At 49.2% G+C, this 24578-nt stretch overlaps 1 protein-coding gene across 1 annotated transcript in view; it reads left to right on the top strand.

Annotated features, from left to right (window-relative positions):
• The first annotated feature begins 5774 nt into the window (after window positions 1–5774).
• The window catches only part of RNASET2 (ribonuclease T2), a 28371-nt gene continuing 9567 nt past the window's right edge, over window positions 5775–24578 (top strand). Inside the window, exons 1-5 of the mRNA XM_033234241.1 lie at window positions 5775–6312; window positions 9584–9644; window positions 14899–14954; window positions 17378–17435; window positions 21106–21176. Coding sequence (XP_033090132.1) covers window positions 6227–6312; window positions 9584–9644; window positions 14899–14954; window positions 17378–17435; window positions 21106–21176 — 332 coding nt within the window. The 5' untranslated portion in view covers window positions 5775–6226. The remainder of the gene's footprint in view (window positions 6313–9583; window positions 9645–14898; window positions 14955–17377; window positions 17436–21105; window positions 21177–24578) is intronic.

Raw genomic sequence — 24578 nt, forward strand, 5'->3', positions numbered from 1 at the left:
AGAAAGGCTTATCTAAAGTAAAACATTTCAGTTACGTAGTGAAATCTCAGAAGTCTAAAATGCCTTGCTTATCTTTTTAAAATAAATAATTATAAAACAGCTCAAGTTAAGGAAAGAGACCACTACTACTCCTGCTGCCCTACTCCCCCCACCTTGCCTAGTTCACAAGACAAAAAAGAGAAAGCAGAAAGTTAGAAAGAAACAAAAGTAAGATAACTAGCCAGACAACCTAGGCACCACCACCCGGCCCTAGGAGTTAAACAAAGTAATAATAATAACATCAACCCCTGACCTAAACTACTTGTGTTATCTGTAAATCCCAGACACTGTATGAAAAAAGCGTTGTAAAACTTTTTGTTCTATTAGCTGATGCATGTAGCCCCCAGTCATGTTTCCCACGCTTGCTCGATTTATCACAACCCTTTCATGTGGACCTCTTAAAGTTGTAAGCCTTTAAAAAGGTCAAGAATTTCTTTTTCGGAGAGCTCGGCTCTTTAGATGCCAGTCTGCCGATGCTCCTGGCCGAATAAAAAACCTCTTCCTTCTTTAATCCTGTGTCTGAGGAGTTTTATCTGCCGCTCATCCTGCTACAAAGCAAGCAGCCTAATAGCCACATGTGTATGAATATGTGTGTGTATGTGTGTAGGTGTGTGTATGTGTGTGTAGGTGTGTGTATGTGTGTATGTGTAGTGTGTGTATGTGTGTACGTGCGTGTAGGTGTGTGTATGTGAGTGTATGTGTGTGTATGTGCGTGTATGTGTGTATGTGCGTATGTGTGTAGGTGTGGGTGTGTATGTGTATGTATGTGTGTATGTGTGTGTGTGTGTGTATGTGTGTAGGTGTGTGTAGGTGTGTGTGTATGTGTATGTGTGTGTATGTGTGTGTGTGTGTGTATGTGTGTGTGTAGGTGTGTGTGTATGTGTGTATGTGTGTGTAGGTGTGTGTGCATGTATGTGTGTGTGTAGGTGTGTGTATGTGTGTATGTGTGTGTGTGTGTAGGTGTGTGTAGGTGTGTGTAAGTGTGTATGTGTGTAGGTGTGTCTGTGTGTGTGTGTGTAAGCTCATGGGTCTTTTTCTTTTCCTTTTTCAGAGTAAATATGCTTTGAAAATTTGACATCCATGATTAAATGTAATATGTTGCTTTGCTTCACATTTCATAATAGCATGCTATTTGATCTGATTTATTCTTTTTTTTTTTTTTTTTTTTTTTTTTTTGAGACGGAGTCTTGCTCTGTCGCCCAGGCTGGAGTGCAGTGGCCGGATCTCAGCTCACTGCAAGCTCCGCCTCCCGGGTTTACGCCATTCTCCTGCCTCAGCCTCCCGAGTAGCTGGGACTACAGGCGCCACCACCTCGCCCGGCTAATTGTTTGTATTTTTAGTAGAGACGGGGTTTCACCGTGTTAGCCAGGAGGGTCTCGATATCCTGACCTGGTGATCCACCCGTCTCGGCCTCCCAAAGTGCTGGGATTACAGGCTTGAGCCACTGCGCCCGGCCTGATCTGATTTATTCTTATTGTCCAGTTCCAAAAAGTTTTTTTCCCTGTGATTCCAATTAGTTAAGTCACACTTGAAGAACAAATTATATTGTGAGAAACACGTGATTGGTCTTTTCTGTTTCTTTCCTGTCCTCCTTTTGTCATAGCCACAGCTCAGAATAAAAGAGTTCTACAAAATGTGTACCACAGTGGCCAGGCTGGCATGGCAAAGCCAGATGTGTTGGGACACCCTGACCAACATGGTCAAACTCCGTCTCTACTAAAAATACAAACATTAGCCGGGCGTGGTGGCACAAGCCTGTATTCCCAACTACTCCGAAGGCTGGCGCAGGAGAACTGTTTGAGCCTGGGAGACGGAGGTTGCAGTGAGCTGTGATTGTGCCCCTGACTGTGCTCCAGCCTGGCTGACAGAGTGAGACTGTCTCAAAAAAAAAAAAGAAGAAGAAGAGGAAGATAAAGGGCAGGGAAACACCCAGCAGCTGGCCTCACTTTCTCAGTAAATAAGTAATTTAGAATGCAAAGGAGTTTTTAAGGTGAGATTCTTTCAAGTGTGACAAAGCTCTTTAGAACTTGAGAATCCTAAAACTGTGCAGTTGTGCCATTGCTCTGCCATTGGAATGGCCAGCACCAGATATGGGCTGTTCCTACAGCCTCGGTTCCAGAGTGAAAAAGACCGGGGACCACAGTGGCATCTGACCCACAGCCAGCATGGAATGTGAGCAAATGAATGATAAACGACCAACTTCCGTGGAAGTGAGACACTGAGATTTGGGAGCGGTGTATTATTGTAGCATAACCCAGCAAAAGCTGGCATAGAAACAGGAAACCTGGAGCTACAGCCAAGAAGAGGTTGTGTGGTGAACGTGTCTTGGTCTCTTCAGAATTAACAAAGATTTAAGGATATCTGTTCATAGACATGGATGTTGCCATCCTGTCCCCCTCCCCTCTCCTGAGGACATGTTTCTTTTTTTTTTTTTTTTGAGACGGAGTCTCGCTCTGTCACCCAGGCTGGAGTGCTGTGGCCGGATCTCAGCTCACTGCAAGCTCCGCCTCCCGGGTTCACGCCATTCTCCTGCCTCAGCCTCCCGGGTAGCTGGGACTACAGGCGCCGCCACCTCGCCCGGCTAGTTTTTTGTAGTTTTTAGTAGAGATGGGGTTTCACCGTGTTAGCCAGGATGGTCTCGATCTCCTGACCTCGTGATCCGCCCGTCTCGGCCTCCCAAAGTGCTGGGATTACAGGCTTGAGCCACCACGCCCGGCCTCGACATGTTTCTACATAAGCCAGCAGCATCTTTTAAATCTCATAGTTTTACCCATTTACACTACGTTGTGGGAGCCAATGTAATTCCCATTCTGGCCCCTGCCCACCTGCTTGATGCTGGAGCCCTCTTTGTTTCTGTAAAGCTGGGCGGCTTCCAGAGCCAAATCCAGCCCTTACAGCCGCTGCCTCTCCCCTAGGTAGGGTTCTGTTTAGGATCCTGGTAGGTGGACAGGTAGTCAAGACAGATGACAGATACTCCAGGTTCACACCCAAGTTTTGGGGGGTTGAGAGCGTTTCCATTTGGATGTCCTTCTTCAAGAACAAGAAGGTAAAATTGTGGATACGGAATGAGATCTGGGGTCTTGGTGGGGTCCAGGCCAGCGAGGGGCTGAAGTTCCTCATTAGCTTCCGATGCAGGGGTGGGGGAGTAGGAGCGGGCAGTACAGGAGGAGGTGACAGGAACTCTCAGGGGTAGGGAGAGCTGTGTCGAAAATAAACAAGGAAGTGCAACAGGAAATGTCTGGGTGGCTCCTTCAGGCTGGGTAGGACGCTGCTGAATTTATCTGAGCCCTGTGATCCGATTAAAAATTCCCTCTTTGAGAGTTCTGGAAAATGGCTTCCTGCAAGAGACCCCCTTCTTCCCCACATGACATAGATAAGAGTGATAAGAGTGACGGATGCGGACAAAGGCAGACACAGATCATCAATGATGAGTCGATCAATAGGAATAACACACTTGCTAAGCAAACTTGGTGAGGCTCCTCTCTTGCCCCAGAGGCTGAGCCTCATCTTAGCGTGAGTCAGTCCCCCGAGAGAACAGGCTGGTCACGGGGTCAACCTTCTCTGATCTAATGTCCTATGAAGGCAGGTTCTCATCCCACTTCTCCATTCCCAATTCGTTCTTTCTCTCTCTTTGTTTTCTTTCTTTCTTCTCTTTCGTTCTGTTTTCTTTCTTTCATTCTTTTTTTTTTTTTTTGACGGAGTCTCACTCTGTCACCCAGGCTGGAGTACAGCCCAGGCTGGCACGATCTCGGCTCACTGCAACCTCTGCCTCCCGGGTTCAAGTGAGTCTCCTGCCTCAGCCTCGGTAGTAGCTGGGATTACAGTCATATGCCACCACGCCCAGCTAATTTTTGTATTTTTAGTAGAGACTAAAATAATGCTCCTCATAACGCCGCCTCTCCCTGAATACAGATTTGCTTTATATTTGGCAGTGGTCACAACAGCCCCGCTTGACAAGGGGATGTTTAAACAGACTAGACTGTGATTTAAGGGAAAATGAGGATTCTGGGAAGTACTTTTGTTTTAAGAAAATTATTTTTTAGTTTAAAAGAAAAGAGAAAAAGAACTGTGGCTTGTGCCTATATCCTTGAGAGGAAGGAATGAAAGGAGCCAGAAAGAAGTCATTAAGGAGAAGGAGAACAAGAATAACACCATGACCTGTAGGAGGTCCTGGAGGAGCTAAGGAGGTGTGGGCCGTCCCCCATCTGTTCCACAGGTGGCATTTTATTGAGGACCGACTGTCCCCCATCCACTGTGCTCAGTGGAGGGGACTCAAGGTGGGCAAAATAGACACGGGTCTCGCCTTGCAGCCTAGAGGGAAAGACAGATATGAACTGAATAATTATTTCTTTTTTTTTTTTTTTTTTTTTTTTTTTTTGAGACGGAGTCTTGCTCTGTCGCCAGGGCTGGAGTGCAGTGGCCGGATCTCAGCTCACTGCAAGCTCCGACTCCCGGGTTCACGCCATTCTCCTGCCTCAGCCTCCCGAGTAGCTGGGACTACAGGCGCCCGCCACCTCGCCCGGCTAGTTTTTTGTATTTTTTAGTAGAGACGGGGTTTCACAGTGTTCGCCAGGATGGTCTCGATCTCCTGACCTCGTGATCCGCCCGCCTCGGCCTCCCAAAGTGCTGGGATTACAGGCTTGAGCCACCGCGCCCGGCCCCTGAATAATTATTTCAATATTTTGTTTCAAATAATGGTGATGTATGCAGGCAAGGTCCAGGCCTGTGGGAGAGCTGGCTACAGGCCCACCTGCTATTTAGACAGTTACCAGTGGCAGAGGACTCCGAGGAAGCTGCAGTTTACTTGACATGTAAATAGGAATGGCCTTAACTAGCCGTGGGTGTGCGGGTGGGGAAGGCAGAGAGGAGAAACACCTGCAGAGACACTTTCGGGTGCACAGTCCGTGGACGGGGCGCGGGTGCGGGGGAACCCGCGCCTTTGAAGGGTTGGGAAGGCCAGGGTGCCGGGGGAGGAGTCCGGGCCTCTGGGACTGGGCCTGGCTGCGCCAAGGTGGAGCTGCCATGAAGCCCCCTTCATCCGTGGGGGGTGGCCCGCCCCTCTAGGAGGGGATCCCTCACAAGAGGACTTCCCAGGTCGCGCCCCGAGGCGGCTCTTTGCGGACCCCACAGAGATGCCTTCCGGGCTCCTGGGGCCCGCGGGGAGGGACAGGTGACGCCCAGGGTTGGGTGAGGGCCAGGCCCTTCTAGGAATGTTGGTGCTCCCAGCACCTAGGACGGGGAGACCGGAGAGGTTTCCAGGGCAGTGGCCCAAGTAGGTCCCCTCCTAATTCTGGAGCCGTCCCTCGGGCTGCTCAGTGGTGAGCCGAGGAGGCCGGAGGCTGCGGGGAGCCGGGGCGGCCAAGCACCGTCTGCAGTCAGGAGGTCCCGGGCAGCTTGCAGGGCGCAGTTTTTGAGAGCGGATGCGGCGTGCGGGCCGCAGATGATGGCTGTCCCTGGAGCGCCGGGTGACCCTGGGGCCCGCACATCCACTTGCTGGCGGGGGTGGCGCAGACACAGGCTGTCTCCCCGAGGGCGGTCCTCACTGGTGGTCCAGGCTAGCTCCGACCTGGGAGTTGGGGAGTGGCGCAGAGCTGCGTGGGAAGGCGCGGGGTGCCTGCGTGGCGAAGGAACACAGCTGCCTGACACGCCCGCAAGGCCCGCGGACCTGCTCTGACCCCTGCCTCTCCGGGCCAGCCGCGGGGCGGGGCGGGGCGTGAACGCCGGGCAGGGACGTGGCGTTCTGGGGGGCGTGTCCGCCGGCGGGGGCGTGCCGTACTGGGGGCGTGGCTCTCTGCTCCGGTGCGGGCCAACAGGGCGTCCTCGTGTGGGCTAGGCTGGACGCCACTGACCGTGGTCGTGGGCGGACGGTGGCTGTGGCGCGAGGGAGCTGGGGTCGCGGTGGGCCCGGGACGTGCGCGCTTGGTGCGCGAACCTGAAGGGGAGCTCCAAGGGGCCTGGGTCGCCAGGGTTGCTGCTGCAATTTTCAGAGCCCGGCGAGGGGCCCGCGAGTCACTGGCTCAGGCCGTCCCAGGGCCCCGGGCGCACCCGGCGGCCGCTGCTCAGCGGAGGGAGCGCAGCGGCGCGGGGTCTCGGAGACAGCTTTTCCCCCGGAAGCCTTCCTCGGGCCACAGGTGGAAAGTGGGGGCCGGAGCGGCAGCAGGCCGCGTCCTCTCCGCAAGTCAGCACCATGCGACCTGCAGCCCTACGCGGGGCCCTGCTGGGCTGCCTCTACCTGGCGTTGCTTTGCCTGGGCGGTGCGGACAAGCGCCTGCGGTGAGTTATCTTGCGAGGTAAAGTGGGGAGCGTGGGAGCCGGGCCCTAGAGCTTTCCACGGGGTGCAGGCTGCTACTCTCGGGGTCGGCGCTCGCTGAGCCCCAAGCAGCGACTGGGGAGGGCAGGGAGAGCCGAGCATGCTCCGGGGTGACCCCTGGGAAGGAGTGGGTTGGGGGGAGCCCTGGGCACGCTCCGGGGTAACTCCTGGGAAGAAGTGGGTTGGGGGGGAGCCCTGAGCACTCCCCGGGGTGACCCCTGGGAAGGAGTAGGGGGTAGGGTGAGGTTCTGGGTACACTCTGGCCTGGAGCAGGACCGGAAACTGGTCCCACAGACAACTCCCAGCCTAGAACGCGACAGAGCAGGTGGCAGGCTTGGTGGAGCATGGTTCCTGCACTCGAAGTTCTCCCAGAGGTCGAAGTCGTGGAGGGGACGCTTAATTTTAGCTTCCACTGCAGCGGGTGGTGAAACGACTGTTCTTCCTCTTTTTGAGTGTCCTGTTCTGAATCTCTTACCCTGGCTCACCCTCCCTGTCTCTGTGTGTGTGTGTGTGTGTGTGTGTGTGCGTGTGCGCGCGCGCGCGGGGGTTGGGGGGGCAGCCGCCCAGATTAATTAGGGGTAAACAGGCGTTGCTGCAAAGAATTCCAACTTGAATTCTGTGGAAGATACCAATATTTGAATACCATATTTTTTTCTTCTATTTGGGTAACGATCGGGTTAATAAAAGGATTTCTTACATAGAAGGTGTTGAAAAGGTGGGTTTTACTTGTTATTTATGTATTATTATTATTATTATTTTTGAGAGAGAGAGTCTTGCTCTGTCACTCAGGCTGGAGTACAGTGGCCTGATCTCAGCTCACTGCAACCTCAATCTCCCGGGTTCAAGCGATTCTCCTGCCTCAGCCTCAAAGTAGGTGGGATTACAGGCGCACACCACCACCACGCCTGGCTAAGTTTTGTATTTTGTATTTAAGAACTTCTGACCTCAGGTGATCCGCCCGCCTCGGCCTCCCAAAGTGCTGGGATTACAGGCGTGAGTCCCTGCACCTGGCCAGGGTTTTACTTTTTAAATACCTTTGTAGATTTTTTCTTTTTTAATCATATACATTAAAAGGTAGCATTATATTTCAATGTTCCAGAAAATGTATTTTCTGAAAAAGAGCTACATTTATGTCCTTATTTATTGGCCATGAGGGTCAGAGCCTCTCATTGGGGAAGTCTGTGGCTGGGGAAGTCTGTGGCGTGCTGACGGGTGCTGGCTGAGTGGAAACTGCTAGTTCACACCCAGGTGTGGGACGTTTCAGCTCTTTGCACTGCAGTTTCCTCTTTTGTAAAGTAGAAATAGTAACAGTCTGCCTCACAGAGTTGGCTTCAGGAGAAATCAGTTAAGGTACAGAATGTACTTGGAATGATGTCTGACTGGAAGTAAACGTTAGCATAAAACAGGCTGTCGTATGTGGATCCCCCATCCCACCCCATAATTCATGCAGCTGATATAATGGGACAACCTTGAGCAGGCAAGATTTGCGAGAATGTGGTGGATTCAGACCACCTGGGCTTCACAGATCGGCGGGTATTTTCCCAAGTTCTAACTGGGTTTGAGACCTTGGTGATTTTTGTTTCTTCTTAGACTTTCTTTAGCTTCTCCATTACTTTCTCCATGAATAGGGGAGGGGGGCGTGTGTGTGGGAGGGGGTCTCCTGCACTCACACCACTCTTTGCCTGGTTGTGGATGGAGAGTTTGTTACGGATGTCTGAGTCTTGGTAGTTTTGTTGTAAGCATATTGATAGTCTCATCTTCCTGGGCATTGCTAAGCTTTCCAGCCTCAGTTTCCATCTGTGTAAAATAAGGTTTTTGCACCCAAGGGTAAAAAAGTCTTTAATGCTTTTCCCAGCTTTGATTCTCACCCTGCAGCTCATCCTTTTTTTTTTTTTTTTTTTTTTGAGACAAGGTCTGGCTCTGTCGCCCAGGTTGGAGTGCAGTGATGTAATCTGGGTTCACTACAACTTCCACCTCCTGGGCTCAAGCTATCCTCTTGCCTTAGCGCCTTCCAAGTAGCTGGGACTACATGTTCATGCCACCACACCTGGCTAATTTTTATAGACAGGGTTTCACCATGTTGCCCAGGCTGGTCTTGAACTCCTGAGCTCAAGCAATCTGCCCGCCTCCACCTCCCAAAGTGCTGGGATTCTAGGTGTGAGCCACCGTGCTTGAACCCTTTTTTCCTTTTGTACTGAGAGCTGGCATAATTAGTTCCAATGTACAACTAAGTTTTCATACCATCTTAATTGTAAATTCTATACAAATTCAACAGGACTCAATTATTCACAAAAGCTAATGTGTAACAACTTGATCTTTTTACTTGGAATCTTCTCTTCTAAAATTTGATTTATCCTGAAGTGTCTGCTTGACTTATATTCCTGTGTTGCTGCTGGCTTTTTCCATGTGCATTTTTTGCAAGCTGCACATTTTACTTAGTCTCGTTGTTAAGTCTTGCAGATCTGGCTAGAGGCCTCCTGCCATGAATAAGCTGAAGCTCCACAGTGGCTTCTGTGAGGTCTTAGAGTCAGATGAGTTTCACAGTGTTCAGGTTTGTGATCTAGTGTGGCCCTGTGTTCTGGGTAACACATGTGATGCAGTGCTGCGTGCATACCATGTCTTGGATAACATTCAGGATGCAGTGCACATACCGTGCTCCAGTTAACAGTCCTGGTGGCATCTGAAGTAGCACCCTAAACTCAAAGGACACATCCTGCAGAGAAGCAAGTGAAGTCTAAAAACTGAGTCGGGGTAGTGACGATAAATAGCGTTATGCTAGTTGAGGTTATGTTTTGTTGCCGAGTGAATTACAAAAAACTGCCAGGTTTCAAGCTTTTATGGGTTTCACGAATGCAAGGGAGGGATCGTGGGTCTGCATTTCTCTTGAGCATCCTTAGGAGAAAGGTGCTTCGTGGCTCAGTGGCTTCCCTTCAGGGAGGACCTCCCTGGCTGCCCTCCTAACTTGCCCTGCCTCTGCTTCCCTTCCTCTCCCCTCCTCCCCTTCTCCTATTCATGTTCACTGCCACTCAGCACTGGATACCACCATGTGTGCCTTCTTAGTGTAGGGGTTTACCACCTTCCTCACAGGAGTGTGCGCAGCAGCAGGGCAGGCAGTGTTCCCTGTCCCACAGGCACTCAATGCTGAATGAATGAATGAAGGGATGGATGGGTGGATGAATTTTTTCTGTAACTTTAAAAAAGTTCTTGAAAAATATGTTTCTTGTGTTTTGACAGTGACAACCATGAGTGGAAAAAGCTAATTATGGTTCAGCACTGGCCTGAGACAGTATGTGAGGTGAGTGTTTCTGCCTTGACGGGCCCTGGGACCTGGGGAGCCCTGTGAAGAGGGGTTTGCATGCACCTGCCCGTCCAGGGCACCCACGCTGCTGGTGCAGGAGGTGGGCACTGCTCTGGTGGGTGGGCGGTGTCTCCTGCAGAGACTGCCCCCAGGAGGGCTGTGTGTGAGCTTCCCAGGGCTGCTGTAACAAAGTGCCACAAGCTGGGTAGCGAAGAGCCTCAGGAATTTATTCTCACAGTTCTGAAAGGGGAAGTCTCAACCTAGGGTCAGAAGGGTTGGTTCCTCCTGGAGGGCTCTGAGAGAGTTTGTTCTGTTTCTCTGCTAGCTTCTAGTAAGGACCCGTGGTCCTCTGCATTCCTGGGTGGCCCATCACCCCAATCTCTACCTCTCCTTTACAGTGTGTTCTCTGCTTTGTGTCTCTCTGTCTCTTCTGATGAAGACACCAGTAATTGGATTTAGGGCCCATCCTAATCTGGTATCACCTCATCTTAACTTGATGACATCCGCAAAGACCCTGTGTCCATGTAGGGTCATGTTCACAGATGGGAGGAGGGGTTAGGACGGGGATATATCTTTTGGGAGGACACGTTTCAACCCACAGCAAGCCTCAGTTTGTCTCCTCCCTCTGTGGGTGGCAAGCCATCCAGGTGCCAAGGCAAGAGACCGAGGGCACAAGCTGTTCCAGTATAATAAAAGAAAATATGTAAAACAAGAATAGCTATACTAGAAATAGATTATAGATATGATGATATATGAATATTATTAATCATCAGTTTGTAGCATTACTCTTTATTTCAATATTATAATAATCCTTGCTCTACAATTATAACGTAGGAAAAACCAGGCCATACGGAGATAGGAGCTGAAGGGGCACGGTGAGAAGTGACCAGAAGACAAGTGTGTGAGCCTCTGTCATGCCTGTACACGGCCACTAGATGGCTCCTTGGTCTAGCGGTAATGCCAGTGCCTGGGAAGGCAACCGTTACTTAGCAGACCTTGGTCTAGCGGTAGCGTCAGTGCCTAGGGAAGGCACCCATTACTTAGCCGACTGGGAAAGGGAGTCTCCCTTTCCCTGGGGGAGTTAGAGAAGACTCTGCTCCACCACCTCTTGTGGAAGGCCAGTCCCATCAGTCAGGCCCGCCCACAGCCATCCGGAGGCCTAACCATCTCCCCATGATGCTATGCTGCAGTGGTCACGCTCCTGTTTCACTTTCATGTTCCACCCTGTACACCTTCTAAATAGCAGTAGCAGAATTAGTGAAAGTACTAAAAGTCTTTGAAATGCATAGACGAAGTAATGGTGTAAGGTCTCTCTCTCTCTCAAACAGGGAAGGGCCCCCTGTCTGGTGGACACGTGACTCACGTGACCTTATCAATCATTGGAGATGACTCACTCCTTACCCTGCACTTTTGCCTTGTATCCAATAAATAACAGCTTAGCCAGGCACTCGGGACCACTGCTGGTCTCCGCGTCTTGGTGGTAGTGGTTCCCCGGGTCCAGCTGTCTTTTCTTTATCTCTTTGTCTTGTGTCTTTATTTCTACGGTCTCTCATCTCTGCACACGAGGAGAAAAACCCACAGACCCTGTAGGGCTGGTCCCCACATCCCTCCGCGTATTGGACATTATCGAACATCTTATTAACATGTCCTGTGAGTGAAGAGGACCCAAGAGCATCCCTGCCTCCTTTGCTGTGCTTGGCACCCATGGTACCCGCGGCCCTCCAGGCTGGCCCCTCTTCATCTGGCTCTGTTTTGCTCCATGCCCTACATCCCTTCAATGTCCCGTCAGTGTCCAGGCTCTTCTCACTGGAGCACCCAGAGCCAGGACGCTGCCTGGATCTGCCCCTCAGGGCCTGCCCTGCTCAGTGTATCGAGCCGACCCTGGTGTGCCTCGCACACTTCTACAGTGTTTCATCGTATTGCTGAGCTAGCGCCACATTCTGTCAGGAGCACGCAGGCTTTATGTTTTGCCTCTAGCACTGAGTGTTAATGATTTTCTCTTCTACTTCCTCACTGATTTTTCTGATGACAAATGAAAATGAAATTTTGCTTATCTGGCTCAAATTATGCTCTTGCTCATTTCTATACACGAGACTGTCCCGTTTTCAGTTTTGCAGACTTAACGTTGCGCTCCTGGTGCTGTTTCCTTGCCTTGGGGTAGGGGCAGTGGACAGGAGGAGCCGGAAGCTGCTTGGCACCAACTTTCAGTTGTTGGGAGTGTGGCTGGCGTTCTGAGATATCGTGAGGGATTGCTGGAGTCCTTGGTTCCTAAGGAAGGAAGGACCAGCAAGGTCCGTGGAGGAGGAGCTTGAACTTAAGCATTGTCTTTGACCCACACTGAAGGATCTGCCTCCAGGGCCTGAGAGTCGGCTGCTCTGCATTCAGGGAGGCATTTACATGACAAAATGTGGGTGTGTGCCTGCACACTAATGTAAATCTGCTTGGAGGCACATCTTTGCCTTGAGGCTTTAGAAAAAGATTTTTTAAAAATCTGTAGCAAAAGATCCTTGTTAGGGAGTATATTTCCTACCAGGCAGCCACGGTGAAGGGTTCTGTTTCAGCCCAGGTGTCCTCCTAGGCAGTGAGGGCCGTCCCTGGTGCCCTCTCCAATGAGATGCTTGTGTCAAAGGTGCTTGGTCTGTCTGGGGTTCCCAGTGTCCTGGGCTCTCCCACAGCTCCACGCAGGCAGGCCTGGGAACTGAGTGCTGTACAGAGCCCTCAGAGCCCTGCGTGGTGCAGGCGTTGCTCTCTGCAGTGTCCCCAGGAAAGGAGCCAAGCTTCTGGCTTTGAACCGGGTTCCCTGAGGGATGGAGTTGGGCGGCAGAGGTGAAGTTACAGGTTTTAGCCTCTGACCTTCTTCCTGTAGCACTTAGCTGTAAAGACTTTCTGTTCTACTTCCTCAACTGATTTTTCTGTTGACAAGTGAAAATGCAATTTCGCTTATCTGGCTCAAATTATGCCCTTGATCATTTCTTTTTTTTTTTTGAGAAGGAGTCTTGCTCTATTGCCCAGGCTGGAGTGCAGTGGTGCGATCTCGGCTCACTGCAACCACCGCCTCCTGGGTTCAAGCCATTCTCCTGCCTCAGCCTCTTAAGTAGCTGGAACTATAGGAGCCCACCATCATGCCCAACTAATTTTTGTATTTTTAGTAGAGACGGTGTTTCATTATGTCAGCCAGGCTGGTCTTGAACTCCTGACCTCAAGTGATCCACCTGCCTTGGCCTTTTAAAGTGCTAGGATTATAGGCCTGTGCCATTGCGCCCAGCCCAGTCTTGCTCATTTCTAATACTAGAGATTGCTGTGTTTCCAGCCTTTTTGCTGCTCAGGCTTTCAGTTGCTGACACCCCTCAGCTGAACCAGACCCCCGCTCCTTTCCAGATCGACCGTGAGCTGAAGCTGCCTCCTACAAAAGGCAAATTTGGGGAGAGCGCTGGGCGGGATGGACCCTGGTGCCCTGGCTGGTCCTCTGGGCTCAGACTTGTGCTTTCCTTTACTGCCCCCACTGTGTCGGGCCAGGCATGCCCCGTGCTTCATCCGCTCCCATAGCCCACATATATTTCTGGATAACTGTTTTGGAAAAACTTCATTTTAGCTAAACAATTTGAAAGTACTTAAAAAATGCTAAGCTGAGTTTTTTTTCTCTATTATTTTATCTTTATGATGGTGATTAAGGATGTACTCCTTGACTTGTTTTTTCTAAGACCACTAGAGCGGGCGCAAAGGAACCAGCGACTAGGCAAGGGTAGGAGCAAAACTGCAAGTTTATTTTGGTCACCTAGCTTCAGGGGAAGAAGGTGGGTAAGGAGAGGTCTGTTGGCCTCCGGCAAATGAGGCCCCCAGAGTTCTCCATGCTGCTCTCGGACGGAATTCCGACAGTCCCGACCGCACCGCAGTGGGGAAGCTGGGAAGTCCGCGGGTGGCACTCCTCCGCAGCGGCTTTTCTGGGAGTGGGAGGGCGATAGGCGGGGCACGGGCGTGTCCGGGGGCGTTCTGCAGGTGCGACCAGGTAAATCTTGGTCTCTTCAGATTGACGTCACCTGGCGCATGCCCAGTTGGTCTGCACCTTCCCGGGCGTCGGCTGCATTTGCGCGCGCACGGGAAAAGTTGGGGGAGATGAAGAACCCGGAAGTGCGCCATCTTGCCTCCGTTCGTCCAAACAGTCCTATTCTTACCTTTTTATTTTTCTGGCTTCAAATTTTTTGATACTTATTATTTCACTCATCTATTTGGACTTGGTACCTGAACAAGCATTAGTTTAGCAGGGTACTCTCAGCCTTTTGTCCTTAAACATGTATTTTCGGGTATATGTTAAGTAAATTATCTCTGGGCAAATGAGAGTGTTCACATCAGATTGGCTTAACAAAAACAGCTTTTTTTTTTTGAGATGGAGTCTCGCTCTGTCACCAGGCTGGAGTGCAGTGGCATGATCTTGGCTCACTGCAAGCTCCGCCTTCCGGGTTCAAGTGATTCTCCTGCCTCAGCCTCCTGAGTAGCTGGGATTACAGGCGTGTGCCACCACGCCCAGCTAATTTTTATATTTTTAGTATAGACAGGGTTTCACAGGTCGGCCAGGATGGTCTTGATCTCCTGACCTCATGATCTGCCCACCTCCACCTCCCAAAGTGCTGAGTTTACAGGCATGAGCCACCGTGCCCAGCCTTTTTTTTTTTTTTTTTTTTGAGACACAGTTTTGTTCTTGTCACCTAGGCTGGAGTGCAATGGTGTGATCTCAGTTCACTGAGTTCAAGCAATTCTCCTGCCTCAGCCTCCAGAGTAACAGGGACGACAAGCACCTGCCACCACACCCGGCCAATTTTGTGTTTTCAGTAGAGACGAGGTTTCACCATGTTGGCCAGGCTGGTCTAGAACTCCTGACCTCAGTTGAACCACCCGCCTTGGCCTCCCAAACAAAGTGTTAGGATTACAGGCGTGAGTCACTGTGCTCGGCTCATAAAAGCACCGGTTTCTGTTAAGTCAAATATTTGAGGAATGGCTTAACAAAAATGGCTGTTTCTATTAAGTCAGTTGTTTGAGGATTGGCTTAGAACATCCAGCCCGAGTGTAGCTTCCTCATGGATTTGTTGTTGTAAGCAATTTATTATGAACTAACACTGATTTTAGCTTGTGTTATTAGCACAGTACCTGTATCTCGTTGGCATATGTTGCAACTAGTTGCTAAATGTATTTTAATAGGGTTCTAAGTGTATTTTAATAAAGAGTCAACCATTTTCTTGTTATATTTTCTCCCTAGGAAATTCAAAACGACTGTAGAGACCCTCCGGACTACTGGACAATACATGGACTATGGCAAGTGTCTCACACAATTAAATCTTAGGCAGAAGAGGCTCTCTGACTGGACACCCTAGCTTGAATGTATTTATTCTTGCTTATTTTTAGGAGTTTATCCAATAGAGGATTCTTGTAAAAATATCTTTAGTCTTTCTAGCAGAACACTGATTCTCTTGTTCTTTAATTCTGTCTTCATATAACAATAACACTTTTTTTTTTTTTTTTTTTTTGAGATTGAGTCTTACTCTGTTGCCCAGGCTGGAGTGCAGTGGCACGATCTCGGCTCACTGCAACCTCCGCCTCCCAGGTTCAAGTGATTCTCTTGCTCCAGCCTCCCAAGTAGCTGGAATTACAGGTGTGCCCCACCACACCCAGCTGATTTTTGTATTTTTTAGTAGAGCCAGGATTTCACCATGTTTGTCAGGCTGGTCTCGAACTCCTGACCTCAGGTGATCCACCTGCCTTGGCCTCCCAAAGTGCTGGGATTACAGGTGTGAGCCACTGCGCCCGGCCAGTAACACTTTTTTTTTTTTTTGAGACAGAGTCTCGCTCTGCCGCCCAGGCTGGAGTGCAGTGGCCAGATCTCAGCTCACTGCAAGCTCCGCCTCCCGGGTTCACGCCGTTCTCCTGCCTCAGCCTCCCGAGTAGCTGGGACTACAGGCGCCGCCACCTCGCCCGGCTAGTTTTTTATATTTTTAGTAGAGACGGGGTTTCACCGTGTTAGCCAGGATGGTCTCGATCTCCTGACCTTGTGATCCGCCCGTCTCGGCCTCCCAAAGTGCTGGGATTACAGGCTTGAGCCACTGCGCCCGGCCAGTAACACTTTTTAAAATAGTGTTTACAGATTCTCGGTACATGTTAGGGTCACTACATTTTAATTTTCTCATTTTGTTCTTCTCTTGGGATTTATTATAAATAACTACATGAAAATACACAAATGTGTGTATCTCTCTTGTACACATTTCGGAGACACTCAAATTTATTTTTCTGGTTTTGTCTGCCTTTAGTTAATTCTTTTCTATTTAACATGGACATACTTGTGACGTTGAACTGGGCGCACGAGTCGCCCCATCTGAAAGACCAGTTTTGTCCTGCTGCCTCGATGCCAGGATTGAAAAAGGCCCTTTTAGCTTTATTGGTGCCTCTTGGTTCCTTAGGAAGGGGGATTGGTGGGAAAGAAGTTAAGTTGGAATGTAGCTACTCGGGTTTCACTTTCTTCTCCCGCTGCTCCGATGACCTTGACCTCCTGTCTCTGGGGCTCCTGGCTTTCCTAGACTTTGCGTGGTGTCCTCTCCCTTGCTGTTGCCAAATGCTCTCATTGTGCCTCTGCTCATCGTGGCCGTTTCATTTCTGAGGCTGGAATGAAGCTTTGCAATGCCATCCAGTCCGGTGCATGGAATCAGGCGGGTTTCAGAGGCTGGTCCAGCTGTTGACCCTGAAGACACTCTCCTCCCTCGCCTCTTTGGGGCTCTGAGAGGTCGGGGTCTTAGGAAGTTGGTGACCTTGTAGAGTAAGCAGCACTCAAGAGTCAGAGTTGATATGTCCAGAATTAGATGTGTGAGGATGGAGTTAAAGTTCTAGACAGTGTAAGTGCGTTTGCTACTAAAAATGAAATGAAGGCCGGGCGCGGTGGCTCAAGCCTGTAATCCCAGCACTTTGGGAGGCCGAGATGGGCGGATCACGAGGTCAGGAGACCGAGACCATCCTGGCTAACATGGTGAAACCCCGTCTCTACTAAAAAATACAAAAACTAGCTGGGCGAGGTGGCGGGCGCCTGTAGTCCCAGCTACTCGGGAGGCTGAGGCAGGAGAATGGCGTAAACCCGGGAGGCGGAGCTTGCAGTGAGCTGAGATCTGGCCACTGCACTCCAGTTCGGGCGACAGAGCGAGACTCCACCTCAAAAAAAAAAAAAAAAAAGAAATGAAAATCCTGCTAGCTGATCTTCTGTCATACGCTAGGTACTTTCTGACATGTTACATTTGTCATCTCCTGGAGTCCTCCTCACCATTGAAAGGAACAGGCTCTCACTGTTCTCATGCTGGATCTGTGGCATGGAGATTGGCCAGGGGGCAGCTTACTTAGGTCCTGGTGCTAGGGAGCAGCAGAGGTTGCTGTCAGCCCAGTCAGGGCGACCCCAGAGCCCCCGCTCCTAGGTGCTACTAGGCCTTCCATGGCACTTCCTTTACTAAGCAGCGGCCTGTTTGCATTCCTCCTGGATGCTCTTAACACAATTTCTTTTCTCTTCTAAAGAAATTCAAACTCTGACTACTCTTACCCGTGTCTTCTTTCTTAAGCGTCCTGCATGGGATAAGGAATTCCCAATTAGAATTTCTCTTTTTATGCTTTGCAGACTTTAATGAAAGTGTTTTCTAAGGTCGTGTAGAAGCCACCCCAACCAAGACTCATATTTCTTACTTTCTCTTTTAAATTTGAATTTCCAGGCCTGATAAAAGTGAAGGATGTAATAGATCGTGGCCCTTCAATTTAGAAGAGATTAAGGTATTGATTTTTAATTATATTTCTACTGCAGAGTGTTGACCTAGATTAACTCTTTTCTTCACAAGTGTATCTTCAAAGTCATCTTTAAAATTATGGGGTCATGAATGTATTCACCAGGATTGAGCCCTTGGTGCTGTTTTAGTAAGTATTGCTATCTCAACCCCACAAATTACACCAACTGACCTTTCCCCTCCCCTTCCCTCCCCTCCCCTGCCTTGTGCCCAAGCCACTGCATGAGGGGCCTGAGCGAGGGGCTCCAACCAGAGCAAGCCCTCACACTCCCCTGTGCCAACCTTGTGCAGATCCTGACACTCGCCCGCCAGCCCCGCCTCGTCCCAGGTCCCGGGACTCCTGGGTCAGATGGCTCACGTGGGAATCCGGTTGGTGTGCTATATTGCCAGGCATCTCCAGACAGCTGAGGCTCAGAGAGCCCAGGCCTGGGGCTGTCCTATCTGGTGGACGGGTTTCTGAGCAGGGTGGACGGGTTTCTGAGCAGGGTGGACATGCTGGGCCTTTCCAGTACAAGAGCTTGATTAAAGAAAACTCACAGGGTGGGAATTTATTAGAGATACTAGCAGAGGCGTTCCTTTGAGATACCTATACCTCATATGGCATAACAGAGTCTTCACTTGTACGCACTCCCTCATCTTTCCTTAGGGGTGCCAACAGTTCCTGTGTGTAACCAGTGTATGTCAGGGTAACTGGTCCTGGACCCAGGGAGGCGGTGGTAACTGGGGCCTTCTTTAAAATATGCAGTAGAATGGAAGAATTTGTGGAAGTTGTGGGTCCTTCCTAGGAATGGTACATTCCCCAAGGTCATTAGTTGCAAATCCATCACAAGTTCTTGTTTTTTGTTTTTTTTTTTTTTTGAGGCAGAGTTTCGCTCTGGTTGCCCAGGCTGGAGTGCAATGGTGCAGTCTTGGCTTACCACAACCTCCGCCTCCCAGATTCAAGTGCTTCTCCTGCCTCAGCCTCCCGAGTAGCTGGGATTACAGACATGTGCCACCACACCCAGCTAATTTTGTATTTTTAGTAGAGACAGGGTTTCCCCATGTTCGTCAGGCTGGTCTCGAACTCCCAACCTCAGGTGATCTACCCACCTTGGTCTCCCAAAGTGCTGGGATTACAGGTGTGAGCCACCGTACCCAGCCCACAAGTTCTAATCTGTATGGAATTGTTTTCTTTTTCCTCCCCATGAAGACCTTCAGTGGGATAAGCCAAGAGGCTGGGCACTGCCATGAGACTTAGAAGGGACACCCCCGAGCCTGGTGCCGTCTCTAGCTCCTCACACAGACTCTCCTCCTCTCCTCCAGGACTCACTGCAGGGAATGGGCTCTGGGGAGGCATGATGAAGAGGCCACTTCAGGATATGTTGAGTTTGAAATGCTCTTGAGACCTCCAGGTGGTGACACAGAGGATCTTCAGGGTCAGAGGAAAGGTGGCTTTAGACATAATTAGCATGAGGATGGTGAATCGAAATGACAGGTGGAGGGATGTGCATGGGTCTGTGGACATGGGTGGATGAGGAGCCAGGGCTGACAGGTGTGGGTGTGGGTGAGTGAGGGGGCAGCGCTGACAGGTGTGGACATGGGTGGTTGAGGAGCCAGGGCTGACAGGTGTGGGTGTGGGTGAGTGAGGGGGCAGCGCTGACAGGTGTGGACATGGGTGGTTGAGGGGGCAGGGCTGACAGGTGTGGGTGTGGGTGGGTGAGGGGGCAGGGCTGATAAGTGTGGACATGGGTAGGTGAGGGGGCAGGACTGACGGGTGTGGACCTGGGAAGGTGAGGGGGCAGGGCTGACAGGTGTGGGTGTGGGTGGGTGAGGGGGCAGGGCTGACAGATGTGGGTGGGCTAAGGGGACAGCGCTGACAGGTGTGGGCCTGATGGGCAGAGGGGGCAGTGCTGGTGGAGCCCCGTGATAACAACCAGGTGAAAAGGGGCATGTGTGCCTACAGCCGGGAAAGGCGGAAACCCAGGAGAGGAGAGATTGGTGCAGAGGCACCATGGGACTGCATATCCCCGAGGCATCCAGGACAGGAAGGCTGAATCGCCTTTTGGGTGGGGGGCGGCGGGTCATGGGTCTGTGGTGGCCTGAGCCGCCACTCCTCAGAGTAGTCCTGGCTTCCTCGTTGTGTAGCGGTGGATCCAACTTTGCATTGTCCCAAATGGAAGTAGCCCAGTTTGCAGAGTCAATCATATCATGGCCTAGGTCATCCCGGGGGCTGGTGGGGCTGGAGCCAGCATGGTGGGGCAGGAGAGGCTGGCTGGGGGCTGCAGGGGGTCAGAGCTGCGCCCACATGGGCGGGGGCTGTGGGGTGGGGCCACATTACAAATGGGCTGAGGAAAGAACCCTCATATAGGGTGCTGGAAAACAGGAGAAAGGGAAGAAAAATGAAGTTATCCGAAGTTTGTTCAGCATCTTTTTACTGACTATTTTGGTTTTTTTTGGTGTAGAGGGTGTGTAGAAATTGAAAAGTAAACTCCAGTTCCGTTGAATTTAGCGTGACCGGTGCAGCGTGGAGCCCAGGCTGTCCAGCTCACGCAAGCTCTTCTCTGGGAAAAGAAGAGCTTGTCCTTTGTTTGTTTGTTTTAATTGATGGTTTATTGTTTGTTTGTTTTTTAAGACGGAGTCTCACTGTGTCGCCAGGCTGGAGTGCGGTGGCTCGATCTCGGCTCACTGCAACCTCTGCCTCTCTGGTTCAGGTGATTCTCCTGCCTCAGCCTCCCGAGTAGCTGGGATTACAGACATGTGCCACCATGCCCGGCTAATTTTTGTGTTTTTGGTAGAGACGGGGTTTCACCAGGTTGGCCAGGAGGGTCTTGATCTCCTGACTTCCTGATCTGCCTGCATCAGCCTCCCAAAGTGCTGGGATTACAGTCGTGAGCCACCACGTCCGGCTGATGTTGTTTTTAGAACAGTTTTAGGTTTACAGAAAAATTGGATGGAGATTACAGGCAGTTCACACCCTTCCCCTCAAATCTCCCAATCATTAACATCTTCTCTAGTGTGTTACATTTGTTACAATTAATGAACTGATACTGATGCTTCATTATTAAATAAAGTTTAGCATTAACATTAGGGTTTACTCCTGTGTTGTGCAGTTGTGTGGCTTTGGACAAATGCAGAAGAGCAAGTCCCACCCAGTGCGATGCAGAGCCGCCCCTGGCCTCAGACCCCCTGAGCCATACCTCCCCTCCTTTCCTCCCCTTGAACCCCTAGCAACTGCAAATCTCCTTTCTGTCTCTTAAGACTCCCTTTTCCAAATGGTCACATCATCGGAACCGTATAGTATGGAGCCTCCGCAGATTGGCCTCTTTCACCAGCAATATATGTTTCCAGTTCCTCCAGTGGCTTTCCATGGCTTGCTAGTTCATTGGTTTTTGTTGCTGCAAATATTCCATTGTTTGGATGTACACTGTATCCCTTCACCTGTAAGAGCTTGTATTTTCGTGTGCAGTTTTATGATTACTCAAATTGCACTTGTAGATATATCTGAACAAACACTTTGTACAAAATGAGTATAGGGTTATTTTACTCACCCAAGTATTGTTAATTAGCAGAGCTCAATTCTTTGAATGTGTCAGTTTATCAAATTTATCTTCTGAGTTTGGAGTTTATTATTAAGATCCTGCATAGACTTCTTTTATTTATTTTTTTATTTTAATGCATAGGATCTTTTGCCAGAAATGAAGGCATACTGGCCTGATGTAATTCACTCGTTTCCCAATCGCAGCCGCTTCTGGTAAGTCCCAGCCTCTGATTGCTGTCTTGATTGCTGTCTGAGTGGGTGTGGGGAGCGTAATGAATCGCTCTAAGTGGAAACTGTGTGGGAAGCAAGATAACAGAATCTGTCTTATGGGGCTGAGCAGTTTGAACAACCTTTTATGAGATATGATTCTGTGACGGCATTTTTGGTGCCTTTCTCCAATATATAAAAAAATGAAAGCAAGTGGAATTTACCTTATAAGCCTGTTTTCTAACCTATGTGATATTTATTACTTGGCTTGAAAACGTTTCTCAGCCAGTCACAATGGCTCATGCCTGTAATCCTGGCACTTTGGGAGGCTGAGGTGGGTGGATTGCTTGAGTCCACGAGTTCGAGACCAGCCTGGTAACGTGACAAAATGCCGTCTCTACCAAAAATTTAAAAAGTCAGCCAGATGTGGTATTGTGTGTCTGTGGTCCCAGGAGCTCAAGGTTGCAATGAGCTGTGATCAGCTAGGGTGATAACCAGCCTGGGTGACGGGGGAGTGAGACCCTGTCTCAAAAAAAAAAAAAAAAAAGATACAAATTTTCTCTTCTGAGGCTCAACGAAGTCAAATGCTTGCATATCTAAGAATTGGTCTATATCAGACAGGAGAGAATATTGCTTAAGGAAATTGTGCTCCTGTCTTGAAATACATTAAGTAAAAAGAGAACAGCCACAGTGGTTCACACCTGTAATCCCAGCACTCTGGAAGGCCAAGGCAGGTGGATCACTTGAGGTCAGGAGTTCAAGACCAGCCTGGCCTTGAACTGGCAAAACTCCATCTCTACTAAAAATACAAAATTTAGCTGGACACAGTGGCGTACACTTGTAATCCCAGCTACTTGGGAGTCTGAGGCAAGAGAATCCATTGAACTCAGTAGGTGGAGGTTGCAGTGAGCCGAGATCACGCCACTGTACTCCAGCCCAGGTGACAGGGCAAGATTCCATCTCAAAAAAAAAGATGTCTTCTAAGATGATGATCTCATGCCTATGACTTAGGGAGGAGAGAAAGTGAGACTTAGCATGTGAGGCTGAGACCCCAGTCAGGGTGAGGTGCCTTTAAATTCAGCCGAAGCTGAGCCTAGGACCTAAATGTCATGTTCAATTCAAGGTAGCTTTTAAAATCATGGCTTTTTTAATAACATGAAGTGAATTCCTTTTATTAACGTTATGTTAACTGAAGGTAATTATTTTCTCTATCCCACTTCAATGTTGCAATTTATAATTCAGATTACAACCCATCAAATTTTAGGTAGAAAGGTTAACTTAGTAATATTTTTGTGTGTAATTTTCAGGAAAGTTATAAGTTAAGTTTAGAAGAAAGCTTTTTAAAACAAAATGAAATGGAAGTGATGTCCGTCTTCCTGGTTCATCGATGTGGCAGTGAAGTGGCCTTAGGATTCACGGACCCTCACTCTGTGCGTTGAATCACCCTTGAGTACAGAGAACCACTCTTAATGAAAATTCGGATGGTGAATGGTTCAGGTCTCAGTCACCTGTTCTGCACAGCCTGTGTTCTAGAAAATTATTTCAAAATAATGGCCATGATAAGTTGAAATGGAAGAAGATAGGGAAAAAAAATTGTATGTCACTTCACAGTGTACTTCAGATAATGAGTGTATGGTAACTGAGTTATATGAAAGAGAATTTTTCCAGTTGTTACAATGTTCCATGATAGAGTCTGTCAGACTAGCCAAATGGCTGAAAATAAATCAGCAAACATGCAAAGGCCTTCAGTGAGCTGGATCTTGAGCATTTAATCAAAACAGTGTGGGCAAAGTATGCATTTATTTTTGTGCTCTGATAAAGGCAAGATGACTTACTTTAAATTTTCAAGTTGATAGTTGAATTACACACTTAAAAAAACTGTTTGGTTCTAAATGAAAAGGATAAATCTCACACACAAATTAATATTTATATTTTTGAGTGCTCCTAAATACAAAATATCAGGGAGGAGCTCCTGTCTCGGCTGTGTCACCCAGTCCTGTGCCTATCACTCAGGTCACCTAACTCCATGGGGGTTGGCCTCTGGCTTCTCCACCTCTGCTCCTTGGGCAGGGGAAGGTGTCACAGCACTGCTGTGGAATGTATCTTTGGGCATAACCGGCCCCGAGGACTGGCTGCCTCTTGTGGCCGAGCGGGCCAGGTGACAGTGGGTGGGTGAGCCCGGGACATCCGCTCCTGGCTGCGTTTGCGCTTGGTGGGTGAGTCAGGGTGTCTCTCACCATAGAGGGCAACGCGCTGAGTCACTTCACATTGGTGACTGACCGTTTTGATGCTTAAAAATAAAAAAGGTCCAGTTCCAAATGACGTGTGAGTGAATGTCGTTGAGCTCCATGAATATCAGTCTATTTCCAGCATCTGTTGAGTTAAGCTTGCTCCAAGAATAATGATGGCTGACATTTGCAGTTTATTGTGAGCAAGGAACTGTTTTCATTTGTGTGGAAGGGCTCGGCACACCTCATCTCACCTGCAGAATTACCCCTGTTTTATAGCAACTAAGTCACCTGGAATTCAGGTTACATTTCAATTAGTTTAAAATAATCTCTTTTTTTCTACCCCATAGGATATAGGAAGTTATCAGGTAATTCGCTCTGGAAAGTCTTCTAGATGAAGATAGTTACTCATCCACTTTTATCCTTCCTGTTTTCAACTTTTCATCATTTTCTGCGACTTGATAGGAATTATTTAAAACTAGTATTTTGGATGAATTTTGCCAATGAATGCACATTTAGATTGTATTTTTAAGACTGCATATAAGTGCTTTATAAGTGATTGCATGAATGTTATTTATTAAAACATCATGAATTCATCACTAATAAAGCTGAGGAAATCTGATTCCCATTTTGTCTTTTCATGCTAATGATGATAAACATCTGAATGACACGCCGGTCATTCTGAAGGTGGCTGTCAGTCTCGTCAGCAGTTGATTGGACGGCAACCCAGTGCAGTGGGAAGGGCGCTGACCTTGGGCTTGAGAGTGGCCTTCAAGGGCAGGCTCTGAGTGACCTTCAGCAAGTCCCCTGGTCCTGCTGGGCTTCCGTTCCCTGTCTCTAAACTAGCAGTGATATTTTCGCCTTGCAGAGTTTTGAGAACCAAATGAAGAACGTGAAAGATTTTTGTAAGCCTTTAATCTGCAGTAAAATATCAGGAATCATTATCAGTGACCACATGTTTCTGGAATACAAATTGCTATCCATGTGCAGCCCTTTGGTGATGGGCTGTTCAGTTGTTTGTATTGTCCTCTATGTAGAATGGATGCTTGAACTATTATTTGTAGAAGCTGACATGGAAAATGGGCCTGAGGTGTTTCCTGGTAATTAGCTGTCCTGCCTTTCCGTGGCTGGTTGCTTAGAAATGACAGTTTGTGCCACTCTGCGAAATTCCCTGGCTGCA

Source organism: Trachypithecus francoisi, unplaced genomic scaffold (genome assembly GCF_009764315.1).
Source record: "Trachypithecus francoisi isolate TF-2019V2 unplaced genomic scaffold, Tfra_2.0 Lachesis_group15, whole genome shotgun sequence".
Lineage (NCBI taxonomy): Eukaryota > Metazoa > Chordata > Mammalia > Primates > Cercopithecidae > Trachypithecus > Trachypithecus francoisi.